The sequence below is a fragment of the Copadichromis virginalis genome, linkage group LG17 (genome assembly GCF_057382275.1).
Source record: "Copadichromis virginalis isolate Kocher_CV1m ecotype Utaka linkage group LG17, C_Virginalis_male_GT1.1, whole genome shotgun sequence".
Lineage (NCBI taxonomy): Eukaryota > Metazoa > Chordata > Actinopteri > Cichliformes > Cichlidae > Copadichromis > Copadichromis virginalis.
The window spans coordinates 40,039,659-40,058,822 of NC_140634.1; the positions used below are offsets into that span (position 1 = coordinate 40,039,659).

Consider the following 19,164-nt stretch of genomic DNA (forward strand, 5'->3'; position numbering starts at 1 on the left):
TTTGATTCATTCATTCACAGAACATGCAGAACAGTAGCAGGTTTATCCTGACTTGTTTCCAAATGAGGCTCAAAGACGATGCGTTCATGTGCCCTAAATTCCAGCGCGTTTTTTTCCTTTCAGCGTTCGCTGCTCCATCAATCCTAAATATATGGATCAGGCACAGAGATGTGACACACGCAGATGGGTATGCTTGTGTGGAACCAGGTGCAAAGCATCACAAAGATGGATGAAGGTGCTGGAAATGAAAACGCCGAGATCTTCCTGCGTATATGCAAATAAAGACAGGCGGCAGTGATTTAACGTGGAGCCTCCGCGTCTCCACCGAGCTCCAGACTTCCTGTTCAAACTGCACCACTTATTTTTCATTGCTACCTGGACCACGTTCTGCATCTCAAATCAGTCTCTCCATGGGCGGCGGCTGCGTGATGCTCCACATCTCCACCCGCGACCCTTCCTTCTCCTGCCGGCTGGGACTGTAGGTGCCGTGGGTGGCGCGGCGATTTAGGGCTACTACCGCACCCACAGAGGTCAGGACGATGGCCAGCAACAGGACGACGGACCCCAGACTGATAGACAGCAAGAGGTCAGAGGTCAAACCCTCCGAGGTCAGCTGAGGAGAAGAAAGACAGGGACGAGTCAGGGAGAGAGAGAAAAACGGCTCGTGCCAATGTTTTTGAGAACACATGCTTTATTCCCCCGCCTCCATTTCTCACACACTCCCTTCCTCTCCTGACTCCTTTACGCTACACCAGGCGCTCCAAGTGTGCTGCCAAAGTGTTGATGGATGTGTTTCCCAGCTCAGCAGGTGGGTTGCGACCACCAGGAGCCTCGAGTTGCCGCGGACTCAAACCTCCCTCCGTCTGCCGCCTCTCTCGCAGTTTGGCTGGCGCGAGCGTCAGCCCCAGTATCGCCACCGCGATTGCCAAGCCAACCAGATACGGTGCCAGCACGGCGGTCACCGGCGAGCTGTGTGGAGCACGCTCCGTCTGTGAAGGATCACACACACAGGCGCAATCTTTGCCGAGGATCCCATCAGCACACACACATGCCCAAAATAACTCGAGCAAACATACGCACACAGCTCCTTCAAAGCAGCACTGAAAGCTGCAGAGTCTGAGTTGTATCTGTGGACTTTGATGACTTGCTAATATTCTTATCTCACTCAGACTTGTGGCCGTTTGAGCCTCGCACACATGCAGAATGCAGCATCCTGCACGCAAACGCACAGAAGCCGCTCACCAGTCAGACCCCAACGAATCAGGATGTACTTAAGCTTTCCAGCAGGGGGAAGCTGAGCAGCAGATGCCCTTAAACCTACATCAGCTGTGCTGGTTGGTGTGATAGTTGTGATTCTCTGAGCACCTGCTACAACAGCACAACAGCTGTAAGTCTCACTCGGTAACACTTGCTGACAGCATCTTCATAACCGACACACGGGGCTGCGAAAAATTATCTCAGAAGTCAGCAAACTTTACAGCGAGCAATCAACATGGAAACATAATTCTAATAAAAACACAACCATCCGTATCCCGAGGCAAAAAATAACTTCTGCGCTCACGCTTGATGCTGTAGACATTAGTTTCTTCCCCCCTCGCTACAGGTTCTTTGTTGACTCCTGGAAAGTGCTTACCTGTCACTGCAGCACACTCGCCTGTCAGAGCGAGTGTGACACAAGCGAGCTGGAGCAGCCTGCAGCCAGGACCCGCCATCAGTCACCGACTGCCACACACAGACCCAGAGATGTCTAACTAACCAGTCTCTAAGGTACGTGTCGAGGCCACCCTGAAGCCTCTGCAGAGCGGCTCCGCACACAGAGACGGCGGCAGCAGTGCTTCCCTGCTGTCAGCACTATCAGCCTGCTGTGTGTGTGTGTGGCTGCCAGATAAGCTGCCCTCATAGGTTTCTGTGAAGAAGACCCAACTTGTGTGAATGCCACCAGCTCTCTGCTGAAAGTGCACTTCAGCGCCAGATGCTGCTTTTTTGCTGGCAAAGCACATTTCTTCCTCTGTGCTTATCTCGCGCTCCAAGGATGGCCACATCAGTGCCGACGCTGAAAAACTGCCTCCCATTTCCTCCCCCCGAAACTACCTGCGCTTGCAGAGCACACACACACGCACGCACGCACACACACACATGCACGCAGACTTGTAAAAATACAAGATGGAAGAGAGCAGGTGTACACGGAGAGGCCGCTGCATGCACAGAAGTATGTGAGGATTACACTGGTAATCTTCAGGACACTGAGGCCGGAGGAGTCGCAGACGCATGTGTGACCAGATCCCAGCACCGTCTGACATCTTCCAACCCACAGATACAATAAACTATCCGTATGACCTAATTATCATTTAGTCCCATTATATTTATATTTCCAACCCTCTTGTTAAGAAATTATAACAAGTATAAAACGAAAGCGTTGTTCTCATGGTGATGGTCTTTATCTACTATTGTGTTGTGTTACGTCAGCTGCTCTGTCTGGTAATAGTTTTTAGCTTTCAGTGCATCCATAGATTTACCTTTTTATAGCCATATCTGACTATTTTAGCTATTTTTATGCAGTTTCACCTTATTTGCCTCATGTTTGAAATGTAAAAATAATTTTAGCAGAAATAGATGTAAATTTCTCAGGATGTACTGCCGCTTAATTTCCTTTGTGGTAGTTTTCCATTATATTCATCTATATCTGCAAAGACCTGACTTTCCCTGGTAAGTACGGCATTAAACATTCATTTAACTATAATTTAAAGCCTTCCCTTCATACACATTGGTCAGTCATTCAGTCAAAACACAGAGCATTGTGTCAGGATGGGGAAATCTGAGGTTCGAGTGCAGCAGCAGTGCCTCTGTTACTGATGACAAATGAGAAAGCAAAACTTCCAAACAGCGGTTTTAAGACTAGATGTGAAAAACTGTGAGCCTGTCCTTCATGCACAGATAAAAACGCTGTAGCTGTGCGCTGTGTTTGTGTGTTTGTGTGCACTTGTGGCTATTCTGAGATAAACTCACTCGGCATCTTGTTAAATGAGATTAAGAGTCTATGTTTGGTGTGGCAGCTACCACCTGACCTCAGTGTGTCCACTCCTTCAAACGCAAACACACACTTAGAAAATCACTGAGAAGAGTTTGACCTTCAGCTGTAATTTCTCCTAATATGGATTTTTGAAGGGAAACGGACAAAATGTGCGATTATGTGAAGAACAAGTTAGTCGAGAGAAACAAAGAGGACAGACGAGTACAAAACAATCAAGGCTGAAAGGTTTTTATTTGACAAGAACAAACAGAGAGACGACAGGCAGACAGGACACAACGATGGATTATGATGGAGGAAACAGACAAACAAGAAGTTACATGGATCATGCAGCATGATGTCAGCACAACAAGACTGAACGACAAACAATAAACACACAAAAGTCTACAGTGAGAGAAAGAGACATACAAAATGCAACGAAACGGTGACCACAGCAGCGGTGAATGTTGATAGGAAGCGTTGGCGCGGGGCCACGAGAGAATTTAGGCTTAAAATATCTGCGGCTCAGACAGCAAAGTGTTTTAGAGACGAAAAACTCCTTCTTTGGTACAAAACAGCACACAGTAGTCAGTCAGTCAGTCGGCGCAGTGCTCTGAACGCACATCAAGAACAAAGCGAGACATCTTGTTGTCTTCTAGCCCCTCTAGGTGCTTTTGTAACTACAACACTGTTTTTCATAGTTCACAAATGGATCCGCACGGAGCTCCCAGAATCCAGTTCAGACGAGACTGACAGGATAGCTTCACGGAGGAACCGTATAAATAACTCCGGTATCCGTAATGTTCCTCACCTCACTAAGTGCTTCCCTACACGAAACAATAACCCTCAGATTCATCTGTTTCTTCTCTGTACTGTCGGTCTGGACTATGTCCTGGACACGGTGAGGGAAACGTGACAGGTGATGCCAAGAGGATTGTGATTGGTTATGACCTTTAGCTGCGACGAAACACCATCACCTCGTCTGTGATACTGTTTCTTATCATCTACTGCAACGTGTACGTTTAATAATATGCATATATGCAGGTACATAACTATATTTAATAAGGTGCCGCTTATTTAATAGTATAATTTTAAGGCACAAGTCGTTCTGTGGTAACAGACCAGAGAAGTTCTGTGGAGTGTTTTGGATTATAGCCCGATCAATCAATCACCCATTTGAAAGCACCCTGACGCACGTGCACGCACAGACTCAGTCGTTTCCTCCCCAGTCCACCTCTGGCTCGTCGTCCAGCCTGAGGATCAGGTAGGAGAGCAGCTGGAAGAGGTTCTGCCACAAGAGCAAAGCCACGTAAAAGTAAATGTCGCTTACGTCCGTCTGGCACACGTCTCCGGCGTAGCTCATGTCGCACACGCAGACAAACTTGTTGATGAGGTTGCGGCAATAGCCTCCGTTCAGACACGGGTTGGACTTGCACTCGTCGACCTCCTGCTCGCACCTGAAACCACAGCATCACGGAAGAACTCAGACCACAGCCTCACTTCAATGAAATGCAGATAGAGTCCACAAATTCTATTGACGTTCTATTGTTCTTAAACCTGGTGTAATATTGGATAGTTCCCAAAAGTTCCCAGCATTACATTAGGGGAAAAGAGGTAAGAGAATCTGCACCATTTATTTATCCTCTTTGGGTGGAGGAGGCACTAATATCAGGCATGACGTGAGACACTACACGGATCAAAGAAACTGCACAGGAGCTGCTCGGCCATGGAAGCCCGAGCCGGAGGAATCTTGCACGCAGATTTTGTGCCGATGTTCATGTCAGAGGAGGTTTGGAAGCGTTGGAGACTTTTACGCACAAAAGCTTCAGCGCTCTGCGACTTGGTGATCTGTGACGTTACGTCGTTTGCCACTTCATAGATGAGTTGCTGTAACTTGCAGTAATTCCACAATCTGACATGGTGACAATATGTATTTGTCTTGTTTCCTACCGGTGCCCGATGAAGCCTGGTGGACAGTCGCAGGAGAGCTCGCGCTCGGTGCAGTTGCCTCCATTGAAGCAGGTGTAATTTCTGGTGTCGTCGCCGCACACAGAAACAGGAAGCTTTGGCCTTCTGTTGGAAAAGTTTAAAGCACAACTTTGTCAGTCTGCAGCTCGCATTGAAATGTTCAGCAGATTTGTTTCGCTGGCTTTATGTTTGCCGGAAGCAGAAGAGATGGCCGAGCGGGAGGTGCATTATTCAGCCTCCTGCTGTTCCCCACAGGGGAGACAAAGAGACTTAAGAAGCGACCAGGATAACAAGATTATAGCCCTCTGGCAACGAGTCACCAGCAGGACGTCAAATCACACGTGCAGGAATGAAAAAGCCAACTTCTTTCTCTTTGGCCTCTGTAACCTTCTGTTTGCCTCAAGCATCAACAGCTCTGCCGGCAACTTGAAGCTCATCCCTCAATGGTTACAAAACACACTCTCATTTGAACAATTTGATCATTTTAAACTACAGCTGTCACTCATTTGAAAAAGTGGTTGGCTCACTTTTAAAAGTGCTAATATTTGCCTTTGCTTTGCATTTTGTTCCACAAAAAACAAAAACGAGGGAAGGCTTCACAGCTGACATTTGAGAGACAAATATCTAACAGGAAACAAACACCTGGGAACACGTGAAAAATAAAATAATAATAGTAAAAAAAGCCACCAAAAAACAACAACTCACACATTTCTGACAACAATGTACCACGGAATTTCTTCAACGCGTTCGCTGCAGAGGAAACAGAGAGAAAGATGGTGAGGGGAGGAAGAAAGAGGCGCAAACAAACGAGACAAACAAAAGGAAGTCGTTTTCACACACAAACTTTAAAGCAGCCTGGATGTTCCCAGTAAAGGGAGATAGCTTGACTGGTGTGGCTTGCTTAGCGAGACACTTGCAAAGGTGTGCAAGAAACAAAAAAACGGAGGCAAAATGCAAGAGGCTGTGTGTTTACAGGATAAATGCTTGGAGGCGTTCCCCCCGCTGGGTCTCAGAGGCGAACGCGAGATGACAGAGGGGGGAAGAAACTGGCGCTGAACCAGAGAGCCTTGTGTAGTGAGCAGACTGGGGCCTTTTTCTGGCTGACACTAGAATAGAAATGCAGCTTCTGAGGCGCTCACCGCAGGCGTGGTTGAAATGCTGAACAGAGGCAGAGATGTGGAGACATTTTGCAGTGAACAATTGTGTTTGTGTTGTGCTGCAGTCCCCTGTTGGTGCAATTTTGTAGCATTTATTTGTGCATTTTGTGTTTCTAACCACAGCTTTCACTGCACTTCACAAAGTCATCTTTGAAGAGTGAAATATTAATAAGGGGATTTCTTTCCCTCTTTGCTCATCTGCATTTTGCACACCCGCCCACTAACGTTTTATTTCACTCTGCTCTGCTTCGCTGCTTTACGACTTACCTTAGCAAACAGCTAAACTTACTTGCAGAGAGGTCCGGTGTAGTTCTCCGCACAGAGGCAGGCGTACCTGTCGGGCCCGTGCAGACAGGTGCCGCCGTGGGCGCACAGGTGGTTTTTGCACATGTCAGCCTCTTCCTCGCAGTTCGCGCCCGTGTAGCCGAGCTCACAGGTGCACTCGTAGCTCCACCCGGCGACGCTGCAGTTGCCGTGAACGCAGGGATTCGAAGCGCAGGTGTCCAAGAAGAAGTCGCAGTGTCTCCTGGCCCAGCCCTCGGGGCAGCTGCAGTTGTACGCGTTGAAGAGGTCCTGGCACTCCCCGCCATTCAGACAAGGGTTTGGATAACACACAGAGGCCCCGCCGCAGCCGACGAGCGGTGCTTGCGGCGACGTCTGGACGAACTGCTCCTCCTGCATGCGGGGGAGGTTCACGCCAGAAGAGCCAAAGTAAGAAAGGGCGATCCCACCCAGCTCCACGGTGCCCAGACAACCGGCGAGGGACCAGCCGTTGTCAGGGGCCAGTCCCCCCAAGAAGATGTCCACCCCCTCTCTGAGGAAGTCCAGGTTGCCTCCTCGGCTGGTGGAAGTGCTGGCTTCTTCGACGTCTTCATCGAGCACCAGAGTCCACCGAGAGGTTTGCTCCCACGGTGCTGCCATGAGAAAGCGGACACTGTGCCATTCGCCGTCGCTGACACTGCTCCTGGTGCTCAGGCTGACCGTAGATACGCCCTCCTCTTCGTAGGTGCTCTGATGCTCCACGAAGAGGAAACCATCTTGGATGGAGACCGTGATGAAAGCAGAGCCCTCCTCGGCATGTAGGATCGCTGCTTTACGCCTCCGTGTGCGCAGGTTTAGGGAGAGGCTTGTCAGGTTGCGGGATATGCGACCGTTCCCCCGGTAGGACAGCACGGTGCTGTCGTTCAGGAAAGTTGCATTGGAGTAACCTAGGAGACGAGGACACAATACCTGCCGTGAATATTTGCACAGCGTTCACTTTGTCATAAATGTTTTTGTTGTGTTTTAGTTGGCATGTCATTTACCGAGCACTGATTTCCTGAATCAAAATAGTAAACGTGTCAGTGTGGGGGGACTGATCCAGCGCTACACTGTATCAGCGTGACAACATCATAGAAAAATAACGGTTTTTATTAGATACACTTAAATCTAAAATCCTGAGAAAATCACAAACACTTTTTATTATTGAATTATTATTGAACACGACTCTGCTGGTTGTATTTCCACAGACCAGCAGGTTGCTGAGTGTCACAGCTACTGATGTGTGATTTTCACCAGTTTATCACAGTTAATTGCTGCATTATGAGAAACAGACTGCATGTAATGGCCAACCAGACCCCGTTCAATCACAGACTGATGACAGACTGACTCCGCCTTAGTGTTGGCGTGCTCGACAATCTCAGTGAAGTTTATCTTATTGGATAAAACAAATACTGACAAAGTTTGTGGATATAATTGTTGAAAAAAGGTGATAAATCGCAAAATGTTAAAAACTGTAAGTGAACTGCGAGAGTATCGTATTGTGGGGTGTCTGATGACTCCCACCTTTAGTCGGCAGTATTACAGTATGACAGCTACCTGTCTTGATAACAGTATTTACTGGAAATACAAGCAGTAAATATCTGTATCTCTGTAATAATGGAGACACACAGCAAATCATCACTAATTCCAAAAAGAGGATAAGCTGGCATCAGACAGATCCTACTTTACGGATCACATAGGGAATACTGTGTGGGCAGATTAAGGCCAGTATATAACAGCGTTGAGTCACTTGGTTACATAGTAGCCAATTAAGACCATAGAGGCTAATTAAACAAACAAGGTCAAAGATTCGGTAACGTACATTCACTGGGCTCTTACGTAGCAGAGAAACACTTTTAGCCCAGAATACTGGATCCCGCTTATGCAAAAGGAAATCATTCAGAGCTTATCGTTCAGTGCGGTGTCTGTTTATTACTCTCGACCTTCGCTTTGCCTTTGAAGGCACTTGGACTTGACTTGGCACCACTTCAAGTGACTTTAAAACAGCTCTGCTTTTGTAACTGACGAATCCTCGAAGGTCACTCACATTCATAGCCGTGGTTCAGCATCCTGCACTCTGCATCTGTGGGGCACGGGGACAGCTCGCACCACTTCACCTCTTCACAGCGCCGCCCTGATGTGTTGGGGGGGCAGGTACAGGTGAAGTCGTCCCACTTGGAGTAGCACACCCCCCCGTTGAGACATGGATTCCTCTGACAAAGAGATACGGGGAATTTGTTTTAGGTTTGTGCTACGGATTTGATTTCAGAATTACAATATAGATTTAATATCTGTGTAATGTCCACACGTACTACACCAACACTGTGTGCAGGGTGTTCACTCACACTGCAGATGTTGTCTCCAGAACACCCCACAGTTACGTTCTCCATGATCTCAAGAGGATAAGATCTCACTGTAGTGTCCAACCCAAAGAACTGCAGCCTCCTGTCGCTGATCCTCAGGTCCTGAACGCAGCCTTTGAAATATCCACCGAACGCCGCGGTCTCCTTCGCCTCCAGCATACCTCCCACATACACCGTGTCACCTGCTTGGACACCGACCGGCCTCACCTCCACACGCCCCTGTTCCTGAGCCCCCACATACAGCACGATAAGACCATCCGCCGCCACCTCTACGCTCACAAAGTGGGCTTCCCCATCGTCAATCGCATCCGCTGACTTCAGGCTTTCGTATTTATCGAGCTGAACTGAGACCTCGCCACCTTCCAACCACACGTGCAGGTAAGCGTTGCTGCTGTTGGCAAGCACCAAGAGGAGCCCGCCGCTCCTCCGCGTGCGCAGGAAGAAGGAGATGGAGAAGTTGTCGACCAGGTCATCAGTGACGGTGAACGCTGCAAAACTGTAAGCGTCCTCGTTCCCGAAGCGGGCAGTCACATGTTCTGCAGAAAGCAACAAAGGGGTGAACAACAAGTGAGCTGGATGGATGTCGGTACATAAAAAGACCTTTAGAGCTTTTCAGCTCGTCAGCACTGTGAAAGAAGGAGTCTGTGCTTTTTATCATTGGGTCAGGTGAAAAGTTCTGATTTCTCCATCTGTCCTCTGAAATCTGAAGTATTGAACAGCTGAGGGGTTTTTCCACAAAAGGACGTTCTTATTGGTCTACGCTAAGCTCGCTTAACAATGAGTCTATCAGGTGGAAGTTTAGGCCTGTCAGCACTTTCCACCCTAATCTAAAAAACTTGTATATGTTAGCAGGTTTGAGTAGGTGTTTGGTTGATGTGCAAGTAAATGTTGGTCTAAATCCGCCCATCAGTAATCTTCTTTGAAAGACTCAACAGTCTTTGAAGCAGCCATGGAGGGAAAACTGATGAAAACTGTTCAAACCTTCAACATTTATTGTTCAGGTTATGATGTATCGATCGCAGCAGCCATTGGTTTACTGAGCACTCGCTATTTTACAGTCCGGCATTTGCTTGCATGTCAGTCCCAAAATAGATTGCCTTAATCTAGTTCTTCACATAAGAGGATCTTCCCCTTTAGCGTGACTTTTGACAGACTTCATCTCCGACCTCGTGTCTCCTGACTCACCCAAGCAGCTAAAGGTGCTTTTAGTGCGCCACTTTTGGAATTTGATAAGCGAGACCTTGAGTTCTGTCCTGCATGCCCAACAAGTGGGTTAAATCACTCCCCGTGTCTTATGGTTGCAAACTTACCCTCCTCACAGTCGTGCCCCTCATAAGGCCTGGCACACCGGCACTCGTAGCTCTGCCACATGTTTACGCACTCTCCTTTGTTTTGGCACGGCACATCCAGGCAGCGGTCCCTGTAGCTGCAGCCCGGGGACACGTTGACAGCTGAGTCGCTCAGCCACTGCTCGGGGATGACGAGCTGCCAGTCCACAAACACGTCCCGCATGCATCCGATGAATGGAGTAAACGCATCGTACTCGCTGAGGCCGCTCGAGTCTCGAGGCATTCCTCCAATAAAAGTGCTCTGAGGGGATGAAACAAACCCCACCAGCCAGCTTTGGACTGCGGCCGCTTTGTGGCACGACTGGCTCGCACACCCCACAGCATCATTAAGTAGTTTAAGGCTTAGCACCCAGTTTCCAAGCACAGCCTCTACAGAATACCACTTTCCATCTGTGACGTTGTGCGGAAGCTCGAGAACCTGGCTCGGGCTTTCCGCCTCAGCAGAGGCCTCCCTCCTCAGCGTGAGACGCAGCTGCCCCCCCTCCAGCTCCAGGCTCAGCTGCAGACCGCTTGTGATGGTGTGAAACAACAGAGCTCTAGGCAGAAAAGTCTTGAAGCTGAGAGTGATGTTGCAAGTCACTTCAGTATCCACTAGGGGGCTCTCCAGCAGCAAGTAACCTTTGCGCTCGAAAGTAAAAGCTGTAGGGGTCATACAGAGAGGCCCGGCGTACCCAGGTGAGCAGGAACAGGTGTATCCATGAGTCCCATCCAACAGGAAAGGAGAGCAGGAGCCTTGGTTCTGGCATTCATGGCCTTCACAACCCACTAACTTCACATCGCAGTTAACACCTCCGTAGAGGATGCCATCACGACTGGGCTTGAGGCAGTGGCAGGTGTAGCCCCCAATGTGACCCTCGCATCTGCCCCCATTCTGGCACGGACTGGGCTCGCACTGGTTTATCACCTCCTGGCAGAGGGAGCCTGTAAAAGAGGCACACAGCACAAACACGTACACACAATTAAACACTGTTACTACAGCTGTTATATAACAACAGACATGTTTCCAGGTATAAATGAGGTTCTGGATTATTATTCCCACTACACTTGTCTCCCTGTTTACCACTCGTGGTACCAGGTAAACTATCTTCTGCAGTCAAGTGAGCCCACCTGACTCTCAGCTGTTAAACATCAACACACCTGCTTTGTTTTTTGCCCTCTACACCACCACAGCACAGTTTCCTCTCTTTACGTTTGTATGTACAGCTCTACGCACATGCTGTAGGTCAAATTCAATCAGTCACAAGTTACTTGTTTTGATTAGGCAATAAGCAAAGATGACAGACAGGTGTAACTCAATGTGTATTATGTAATACTAAAGCTACTGGTACCGCTGTTACCTGTTCCAAGCAACCAAATCCCCAAAATCCATGGCGCAGGTGTCCACATCATGCCGTCAGGTTTCCCCCCAGAAAAGCCTCAAAGTTGTCTAACAGCACCATGTTATGTGGTGTGTGTGTTTACGGGTCCTCACGGTGGACGCCTGATCCTTGTCCGCTTCTCTAAAGCATGAAGGGCTGAATAGCTGCAGTCAGGAGACCAGAAAAGCCACATCCCCGGGGATTAAGCTAATGCTATTTGGCCACCTTACTGAGTCAGTGCCCTGCAACTTGCAGAGTCCATTTCTAGAACACAGTCTCAGCAGGCATCAGCTCACACTTCGTACCGACGCCCCCGGATCAAGCAGTCTTGCGCAAGCAGAATTTGAAGCTTTTCCAACAGAAAGAAAACTTTAATTTGATGAAACAAGCCCGCTGCTGTGTTTCCCTCAGAAACGCCAACACTTACTGTATATTATGTTACCGCTTAAGTAACATGCGGTCAGCTGTACCTACTCACCAAATATTCTACATTTATTTTAGATTTAGTTAGTGTGACAAAGTGTGTTTGTGTGTGTTTTTAAACTACCACCAGGGGGCACCACGGTGAGCACATTTCAGCACCTGACAGCTGTTCATGCTGTCATTTTAATCTGGGCATAAACGCTGTCCATGGTCCTGTTTCTGGATCCATCTGAAGACACCGCGTATTCCTTCATCTTCATTTCTTCAAGCTGATCTTGCTTTTTCTGATCAATTAACTCTTTAAAAAGTGGAACCGTGCGAAGGCATGTATATCTTTTAGATCACTGCCCTCAATTAACATGGTTTGTTAATGATTACAAGCTCTTTATTCAGATGCCACATTACAGTTATGAACAGAATAATTCGTTTAGTGCTTCAATGTTATGCTCGATCACGTCTGGATTCTCAGAGAAGTTCAACATGCCGGCTCAAAATTTGTGAATCAGCACAACTTTGGTGATTTTTGGAGGTCGGTCATTATGAACACAGATCCATTCATACGTGTCAGAGTCCAAGTCTTTCAAACCGTGATTGACTGAGATATGACTGGTTCAGTTTGTCAAACGAAAATGACCTACCTGTTGTTCCTGGGGGACACCTGCAGATGTAACCTGCAGACTGTTTGTGGTCATAGCTTTCAGGCAGAAGAGGCTCACTGCCATACAAGGCATGCCAAGATCTCTCAATGCAGCTGCCGCCATTTCTGCAAGGGCCGCTGCCACACTCACTGATGTCTGTCTCACAATGACGGCCCTCAAACCCTGGAACGAGGAAGGATATTTAATGTGATCAACACTACATATGATGTTCATTAAAGATGACACGGGGACAGGCTGTTCTGGACAGAGCTTGTTGTTTTTCAGGTGTGAATAAGTTCAAATGCCTCAGTGTCCTTGTTTATTATTCTCCACATTATTTGACCAAGAGAAGAGCTTCCTTTACCAGGCCAGCATTCACAGGTGTAGTTCCCTCCATTGTCCTTACAGATGGCGCTATTAAAGCAGGGTTCAGAGTAGCAAGGCGGTAGAGGTGTCTCACAGTGTGGGCCGGTGAAGGCTGTTTGAGAGCAGTCACAGCTGTAACTGAGACAATCACATAACAAGACAGTCGGTGTTTGTAATTTATATTAATAAAGTTATTTAAAACATTTCCTTTGCTTTGTTTATAGATCTCATTAGAAGCTACTCATTTTTGAAAGACCACACTACTTACTCATTCACTCCATCTATACACAGAGCCCCATTTTGGCAAGGGTGCTCTTGGCACTCATCAGTGTTGATTTCACACCGTTGTCCTTGGAAACCGGTGAGACAGGTGCAAGTGAAGCCACCAACGTAGTCATGGCAACTGCCTCCGTTGAGGCATGGCTGTGACTGACATTCGTCAATCTGGATCTCACAAGTTGCACCTGTGAACATCAAAGCGGTACAGATGTCAGAGGGCAGGCGAGCCTGAGGGCAGAGGGTGGAAACGAAGAAAGCTTTCATGTGGACTGCTGTGCTGTGCTGTGCTGTGCTGTGCTGTGCTGTGCTGTGCTGTGCTGTGCTGTGAGGATTCCTCTTTTATCTCATAGCAAAGCTTTTTGTTGTTTTCCCAAAAACACTCAAACTATGGAAGGGAAAACAACATATGCAATGTTTCCTTTACTGTATCCCTAAAAAAAAGGTGATTAATGCTCTCATGGTCCATTCAACAGCTACTAACATGGATGGCATTTAATATAGACAGAACACATTTAAACTGGGGTAACACATTTTTGACACTGTTTTCTTGAATAACTAAAACTGTGTAGGATTCTTTAGTTCCCAATAACATATTTTAGGATTGAAATGATGTGACTTTACATAAAGATGCTGACCTGTGAAACCAGGAGAGCACAGACAGGAGAATCGACCCACTCTGTCCTCACAGGTTCCTCCGTTCCTGCAGGGCTGTGAAGCACACTCGTTCACATCAATCTGACAGTGAGAACCCTGAAAGCCCGGCACACAGAAACAAGAGTAGCTATCGCCACGGGTTCGACAAATCGCCTGGTTCTGGCAAGGGTTTGGGGAGCACTGGTCCACAATTTGAGGCAGCTTGTCCAGAACAGCACCTGAGAACAGATGGTGATTTTATATATGAGAATACAACAACATTATTCACACATGTAAAACCCAATATATGCAGTGCTGTGTAGGACAATTTTCCTCCTTTCTCTGTTTGTTTCACAGCTGAGCAAATACAAAATGCAGTTTTTTAAATAAAGATTTCATTTAAAAGTTATCCACAGCTTCATGGCTCATTGTGTAAGAGTGAAAGTAAATCTAATACCTGTTTGTGCCACCTTGGCAGCAAGAATTGCAATCAAGCCTTTGTGATATGAGCCAATGACTCTTTCACATCCCTGTGAAGGAATTTTGCACCGCTCTTCTTTATAGAATTGTTTTAATTCAGACAGATTAGAGGGGTTTTTGAGCATGAACAGTCTGTTTAAGGTTATGCCAGTTTATGATGATCAGATTTTAGTCTGTACTTTGACTAGCCCACTCCAAACTCCTCATTTAGTTACTATTTTAGCCATTCAGGGGTCACTTTGTTTCAGATCTTTATCCTGCTGCATAACTCGAGTATGTTTGAGCTGCAGGGCACAAGCTGGGTGGACACTCTCCTTCAGGATTTTCAGGAGTTCACAGTTCAGTCAATTATGGCAAGTCATCCAGGTCCATCACACTACCACCACCATGTTTCACTGCAGGTGTCCATCCGTCCATCCTCCATCCATCCGCCCTTCCGTCTATCTATCCATCCATCTATCTGTCATCCATCCGTCCGTCCGTCCGTCCATCCATCCGTCCATCTGTCCGTCCGTCCATCTGTCCATCCATCCGTCCATCTGTCCATCCATCCATCCTTCCGTCCATCCATCTATCTGTCCATCCATCCTTCCGCCCATCCATCCGTCCATCCGTCCGTCCATACATTTATCTGTCCATCCATCTGTCCGTCCATCCATCCATCCATCTGTTCGTCCGTCCGTCCATCCATCCGTCTATCTATTTGTCTGTCCGTCCATCCATCCATCCATCCTCCTTCCATCTGTCTCTGTCCATCCTCCATCCTCAATCCATCCATCAATCCATCTCTGTCCATCCATCTATTCTTCCGTCCATATGTCTATCTGTCCATCTATCCTCCATCCATCTGTCTGTCTGACTGTCTGTCTATCTATACATCTGTCCATCCATCTATCCATCCGCCTATCTATCTATCATCCATCAATCCGTCTGTTCGTCCATCCATCCATCTATCCATCCATCCTCCATCCATCTGTCTATCTGTCCATCCATCTATCTATCTAACCATCCATCAATCTGTCTATCTGTCCATCTATCCTCCATCCATCTATCTATACATATGTCCATCCGTCCATCTGTCCATCCAGTCTTCTTACAGCCATGTAATATCTACAACATTACTATAAAAAGATCCAGATTTTAAGTATTGGGTAAACGTTTATCAGTCTCGAGGCACTCCAGAAGGAATATGTGTCCAACAGTACTTCAAAACAACTGTTTGCACGAGTGCCCACTGAATGATCCTGATCTGTTTTATTTCAATCACGTCTAACACAAAGCTCTTTTATCTCTCTTTAGCTTTGATTAAAGAAAAAAATGATTAGCAGTTGTTGTAACAAGGGCTTTAAATTCAAGGGCCTCTCAAGGCGTTGTGGCCGGCTGCCACAGAAACCAGTTTCACTGTTTGGGTTTAGCATTCCTTCTATTTCCATGGTGACAGCATCCAACCGAACATCTGAGCCATTTATTGCTCTACTCGTTATGGTGTGTTTTAATGAGGAGGATTAAACAGCACAATGATACAGCTTTGGGTTTAGCTCTCATGTCAGCATGGACATGATATAACTAGTAATTAGAGGGTAAGCACTTGATTTTCTTGTGTAACTGCAATTATAAGCAGCTGTTATCAAGTTATGCATGCCTCAAACACTTATCATCCATATTAATCTTACTCAAAAATGTTTAGATTTTATTTTACAGACTTTTTTGTTTCTGTCCTCATCAGCAGCAGTCACATACAGTCACAGCTTCCATGACTGGGCAACATGAGGAGACCCTTTTAGTCTGGTAGATAAAGAAATGGGTTCAGCTGAAGAAGAGGAATAAAATCACACGGTATGATTTCAGGCATAAATTCTAAATCTGTGCTGTTAGTCACTCGTGCACCCAGACAAGCTCTAAAAGTTAAAGTTTCGCTGTGACCTGCAAAACTAAACTTTCTTTAGAATCTGTGTTAAAGCGTTGCTATTTTTCTTCCTGACTGAATTCCTCTATCATGTCTGCCTGGAGACTTACTGCCTGCAGCTTTTACATATACAAAAAAGCATCAAACATAAATAGCTACAGGCAAGGCTGCTCAAAATTGTTGTACTGCAGGCAGAACAAATGGGACAACCTCAGAGATCCATCCATGGAGCAGAAGGGGGCATCATATGTACTGTTTTTCATAGTTTTAAAGAATGTGCCATGACTCTAATCAGTACATTCACACTGATATTAGATAGCATGAAAGTACTTTTTTTTTATTGGTGCAACTGTTTTTGTGGTTTTCAATCTTCTGTCGTTGTTTGGTTCCAGCCTTATTAGTTTGTATTAAGTTACACCTTTAGCACCTGCATATACATCATCCAGTCACTTGTCAGTAGTCACTATATCTGTGACTGTTGCCTGTTCATCACAGTGCTCTTCTTTGTGTTCCAGTGCCTGCTTTACATTTATTGGACTGTCCTGCCTTGGGGTTTGAGACTTTCTGCCTTTTCCTGTAAGTTGCAGTCAGTTTCTTCGTTAGAGCTTGCTTGAGTATCTTTCTTTTTTTCTTCTTATTTTAGAAACCACCTGCCCCCCTTGTGTCTGCACTTCTAACCTCTTGAGTAAAGGAAGCCAGGGAGGTGTTATCCTTTAAGCCCTGAACTAGGAACTCTCGACCTGACCAGATTAAGGACTTGCTTTACACTCCTCATTACCTCCTTTGTTTTGGGAGAAAGTCTACAGAATTGTTTATTGTGTGTGTGCAGAAAGGCCCCACGGCGTGTGCACGACAGCCGTCGTGAGCTTGACGATTTGAACAGCTCATACTGTCTTAGCAGGAAGTCATTTGAAATTCAATAGATAAATTTGTGGGGAGGCTGAAATTCGGTCACTGCTGCTGAATCAACTCAAATTTTACTCATCCTAAAACTGAGTTCGCTGCAGTACCAGGTGGCTTTTGGACCCTGTTCTTGTCTTGTTCTGTCTCTCTCTCTACGTTGTTCCACATTACTGGTTAACTTCTCTCTTTTAATCATTTCGGCTGTGTTTGCTGCCAGTGTTCTTCCCTATGTTTCCTGTGTTTGCCTTCTTTATCTCTTACTAAACTCCCGCTGTTATCAAAGTTATTAAAGCCTAACAATCTTTCTTTCTTTCTTTCTTTCTTTTTTTGCAACAAGCTTGTCTGCCTCTTTTGTGTTTATATTACTATTGCACAGGCTGGAGTCTATAAATACAGTCGTGCTGATGTGAGCAGAGATTTTACAATAATATTCACACACCCTTAAAGAGCACAATCAGGCTCAGAGACTATTGAGGCTCAGAAGAGCGCAATTAGGCTCCACTTGGCGCAATCTTTTTAAAACCAGCTATCATTTATCTGTCATTGGCGGAGGTCAATCAGTTTCACAGCCAGCCAGCAGGACTCTCCAGGAGCAGCTTATACATGTCTAGACTTGGACGGGGGGGGTATGATGGAGATCGAGCATATTCTCTGACCACATGTCTGTATCATTACAACAAATATTGATATGTTATAGACTCTGAAACAATCATTCTGACAGTTATTTCAGTTATATTAAAAATGTTATGTTGGTAGTATAATTGGAATGCATTGAAATGGCAACAGGTGGTTCCCATTTCACTCTTTATTCAGCTCACTGTATTCAGTCTATATCCTGAGGCCGAGTTCAGAGTATTCAGAGCCATTTGTGTCTGTTTGAGATACAGCTCCAGCCAACTGCACATCCCCTCCCACAGCATGTAAGGCTTTTTTCATATGCAAATACCTCCCACGGGTCTTTGTGTGGACCTATCTGCAGGCCCTTAAATGGCACATGCGTGGCACCTGACATCTCCTGATGCACGTAGCTGGTGTATGCATCTGTTTGTTTTGGCGGTGATAAGAATGCTGCTATTTGGTGTTTTGGACAGGAGCAGAGACAAATAGCATCCTCTTTTGTCCCCCTCCCCAAACCCACCCCCAGTCTTCCCACCCCGTTCATGGGTCACTATGCTACCCCCCATTGTTAGATCTCTTTTAGTCATCTTTAGCTTTTCAATCCTTAGAAAATGTGCAGAGATTAGTGTAGTCAGTGATGTCACCGCTCAGTCTTGTAATTAAAATTCTTAGCATGGACCGGTTGAAATGCAAGCCCACCAATAAACTCAGATTCAACACAGCTCTCTAAAAGTACGATTATAATCATGCAGGTTTTCTTGCTGGTTTCTGAGAATGCATTCTAAAAGAATAAATACTAGGATGTAATATTTTATCACCAGTGTCTGAAACTCACTCTGGTTTCATACTGGACAAGTGCAGAAATCTGGTGTGGGGCTTGAATATATCATGACAATAAACTAAACCTCGAGGTAACTGAAACTCAACTCTGACACTAATTGTCTGAAAAGGAGTCACTTACCCTCTGTCGCAACCAGTGATGAGATGAGCAGTGTGCATGAAAGGAACGCAAAATGACGAAAGCGAATTAAATCCATAATCATGACAGGAAACCATCCTGTGCTCAAGTCTAGCCATGCGCTGCGCTCTTACTGCAGATTGCTCCGTTTCTGCCTCGCAGTAGCGCCGTTGTCAACTCCAGATCCACTTGATGCACACTTCTCTGGCTGGAGCACCACCAAGAGCTCCCATAGCCCAGGAATAACAAAGACGGCGTGCTGTTCACCGGGGCACAGGCTGGGCTGCACACACCGAGCAGTGACAGATCACCACATGGGAGGGCAGTCTCATTAGAGAAAAAGAACTTTTCATAAATAACACAATGAATAATGAATATCACAACAGAAATATTCTATTCAATTAAGACCAGTTTAATGAATCAAATGACGAGCCAACGACTTCACATTTTACTTATTT

The 19,164-nt window shown here is 46.3% G+C and overlaps 1 protein-coding gene across 1 annotated transcript; it reads right to left on the bottom strand.

Annotated features, from left to right (window-relative positions):
• Positions 1-564: 564 nt before the first annotated feature.
• On the bottom strand, positions 565-18,898 carry crb1 (crumbs cell polarity complex component 1). The gene is made up of 13 exons (XM_085437406.1): positions 18,710-18,898; positions 13,844-14,080; positions 13,198-13,393; positions 12,928-13,067; positions 12,564-12,746; positions 10,106-11,065; positions 8,778-9,331; positions 8,480-8,645; positions 6,422-7,340; positions 5,681-5,725; positions 4,958-5,080; positions 4,338-4,464; positions 565-989 (listed from the first exon to the last, which is right to left on the bottom strand). Exons 1-13 carry the CDS (start codon positions 18,789-18,791, stop codon positions 747-749), a joined length of 3,975 nt encoding a protein of 1,324 aa, XP_085293532.1. The 5' UTR covers positions 18,792-18,898; the 3' UTR covers positions 565-746.
• Between the last annotated feature and the right edge of the window lie 266 nt (positions 18,899-19,164).

Excerpts from the sequence above, each read along its gene's own strand:
- crb1 (XM_085437406.1), bottom strand. The coding sequence starts at position 18,791 with ATGATTATGGATTTAATTCGCTTTCGTCATTTTGCGTTCCTTTCATGC. Across the intron at positions 13,394-13,843 it reads GTGCTCTCCTGGTTTCACAG|GTGCAACTTGTGAGATCCAG; the intron begins GTCAGCATCTTT and ends TGATGTTCACAG. Across the intron at positions 5,081-5,680 it reads TACATTGTTGTCAGAAATGT|AAGGCCAAAGCTTCCTGTTT; the intron begins GTGAGTTGTTGT and ends CTTTTCCAACAG.